This window comes from Limulus polyphemus, unplaced genomic scaffold, assembly GCF_000517525.1.
Source record: "Limulus polyphemus unplaced genomic scaffold, Limulus_polyphemus-2.1.2 Scaffold3547, whole genome shotgun sequence".
In the NCBI taxonomy this organism is placed as follows: Eukaryota; Metazoa; Arthropoda; class Merostomata; order Xiphosura; family Limulidae; genus Limulus; species Limulus polyphemus.
Window position 1 is genome coordinate 119,552 of NW_013669157.1, and position 3,114 is coordinate 122,665.

The 3,114-nt window shown below is 35.7% G+C and overlaps 1 protein-coding gene across 3 annotated transcripts in view; it reads left to right on the forward strand.

Annotated features, from left to right (window-relative positions):
- LOC111088327 overlaps window positions 1-2,320 on the forward strand; it is a 96,962-nt gene extending 94,642 nt beyond the window's left edge. For all 3 annotated transcript variants that reach the window (XM_022398112.1, XM_022398111.1, XM_022398113.1), the window contains exon 2: window positions 1,074-2,320. In XM_022398112.1, the coding sequence (XP_022253820.1) occupies window positions 1,080-2,297 (1,218 nt within the window). In that variant the 5' untranslated portion in view covers window positions 1,074-1,079 and the 3' untranslated portion in view covers window positions 2,298-2,320. The remainder of the gene's footprint in view (window positions 1-1,073) is intronic.
- Window positions 2,321-3,114: the final 794 nt, after the last annotated feature.

Genomic DNA, 3,114 nt, shown 5'->3' on the forward strand with positions numbered 1-3,114 from the left:
TTTTTTTTGGCGGCAAAGGACAGGTTTATGTGTTTTAATAAAGATGGCTTCCAAAATATAGAGATGAAAGATTGACAGACCATTTGCAATAATTTTAAACCTGCTATCCATGTAGTTGTCAGCACAAGTTGGGTTCACTAGTAAATGCTGGTCAATCGCTGATTCACATTTTGGTGGTAGAACTTTTGTTTTACAGGAGCGACATGGTAAATTATTTTCTTTCACACTGTTATTTCTTATGGATGTGTGTACATGTTGTTTAATTCTATCCTGCAATCTTTGTGAAGTGCGACCTACGTACGGACATTCGCAGTGGCACGAGAATTCATAAATAACCATCCTTTTCTGTGTGGTAGGTATCACATCTTTGTGTGTTGCAGGCAACAACTTATGAGTGGAATAAGCACAGTAGAGGTTCACTGCAGGAAAACATTTATTAATGTCCATTTTCAATTGTTTTTCAAATTTTGTTGAAATGTTACCAGTTCATGGTAGTTTTAGGTAAAAAGAACATTCATTGTTTGTTCAGAATGTTTTGTATCTTTGTTTGACATATCTAATGCTTTAATTGATAATTCTGTCCTTAAACAAAAAATTAAAAAAAAATTGAACATTCGAAATATATTTATTAATTATGATGCTACTTTGGAAACCTCTGAATTTCGCATTCTTTTTTGTATTTCTTGTTGCAGTTAAGCCTATATTTAGCATTCATAAAGTTATCGGACAAAGTGGAAACGATTTAATGCGCAAAATAAAACAAAAGGGGTGAAAGACGTTTTATAGTTTAGAGAGTTGAGAATAATAAAATCGGTTTTAGGAATTCAATCATGAGCGGGTTTCATAAGGGACATAACACCTTGTAGGTGTTATATGTCTCACCAGTAGTTCATCGGTAATCTTGGAGGATTGCAACACTAAAATTCGAGATTAAGTCCCTGCGGTGGACACAGCAAAGATAATCCGTTATTCAGCTTTACGCGTGTGTGTGTGTGTGTGTTTGTGATAAAATGTGCTATAAATTTTCTCTTTGAAGGTCCTGATAATTAATTCGTAACTTTTTATTCATTTAGGACTTGATGATTGTCCTTATATTTCTGGAAATCCTTCTTCCTGCCCATGGACAACAACACAATCCATCGATATTCACCAAACAACACGTCAATATCCACAGAGATATCAAAACATACCCTGCATTTGGAAACTCTGCCTTTACACCTGATCATCAGACTCCAGTCAACATTGACACCACAACTTCTGATCGCGTCGGTAGGTTTATTTCAAAAGAAATTACCATTCCTCGGTATTCCTTTACCTCTTTCGAAAACTATAATACCAAAAATATAGCGCCCTCTACTGGTGACGTAGGTAGAGGATCAACAAGAACTTATGACAAAAAAGAGTCAATAGAATTATCAGATGGTGATCAGGATAATGTTCCGAATCAAAAACTTAAGTTCAATCAGCAACTAAGAACAACTTTGAACAATAATGGTAGACCTAAGCCTTTAAATAGACCATTCAACGAATTAGCTTTCATACGGGAACCTTCGTCAGTATTCCTTCTTCCAATTCCCAGCAATAACTCGAGATCGAAAACATTTGACTCTGCGCCTTCAGAATACGATCGATCGTCTTCGAAGCAGTCCGAAAATAAACCAAATTATAGCAGCCAGAAGCAGCAAATAAAAACAATTTTAAGTACAAAAAGCAATAAATCTCCACCTAAGTTTATAGACGAAAAGCTTTCTTCAGAAAAATCTCAGGCACCATCTCCTTATCAGAGAGCTGCAACGCAATTTCCGACTTCCACCGTCAGGGGTCCGACGCATTTCAATCAAAATGGACAGTTAAGAACTTTCAACAAAATTGGAAAAGCCTCCTCTCCAGAAAGACCTGATCTTCCAACTGACAAAACTAATCTCTTCCCTACTTCCTCAAGAGGATCTTATGGTTTTACTGAACCTAAACCTAAGATTCAATCACAAGAAGATAACAGTTACGATAAGCATGATTTTGCTTCCCAAATCATTGAAATTGTAGCACCTGACTCACGTGATACATCAACAAGAACGACTCAGGTAAGCATTTCAGACCTACAGTCTTTGTTACAATTGGTAAATCCGAGAGATTCGCCTTCAACGCTATCTGGAGAAGCTCACGAGGCCGCAACTTACCAGAATATCCAAAAGCAAAACACAGAAAATAGAAAAAGAGAACCGGTGTTTACTTATCGTGTAGTTTACCTGCCATATGACGTGGTAAATAATATTCTGAAGAATGCAGGATACAATTGATATTGAAAGAATAAAACAAAAAAGATGGCATACAACAGAACTGTCTGTTTTTATTTTTTTAAATTACTTTACAAAATAAAAATAAAATCTCTGAAAATTTCAAATGAAGGTAGAGTGATTTATTTGAGTGCTTTTGATTGTAACTCATTTTGGAAATATTAAAAAAATACTTGTACCACATCTGAGTAGTGCATTTGTTCAGTATGTTTGTTTGTTATTAAGCACAAAGCTAAACAATGGGCTATCTGTGCTCTGCCCACCACGGATATCAAAACCCGGATTCTAGCGTTGTAAGTCCGCAGACATTCCGCTGTGCTACAGGGGGCGGAAGGGAGGGCTTCTTACACTTACAGAACGCAATGTGTCGATAATCAACGAATGCTAAGAATATGGGCTGTGAAAATTTTAATGCTAAGCCTCTTGTCAACTATGCATTTCGAATCGTGATTAATTCGGTCTCTTGACTTATTTTCAGAGATTTGTATTCGTTAGCTAATCAACTGCATTTTTTAAAGATGTTACTTTGACTACATGGTTAAGTCACGCAAAAATCAAATAATGGGGTTGCTAAAGAATACAAAAGCTTTTGACCTACTAAAATATATATCTTATTAAGCCTATAAAACTGAAAAACAAAGTGTTTAATAACTTCTCACGTCCAGTTCAAGTTGCTTGAAATAACTTGTTAAACACGTTGGCTTTAAATTTCATAATCAACCAGAACGAAGGAATAACTTGTTGTTAAAACCCTGGTGGCGTTTTTCAACTATCATCTTGTTGGTGGCCAGAATATTTAAAGTGTTTTTGCTTTTTGCCA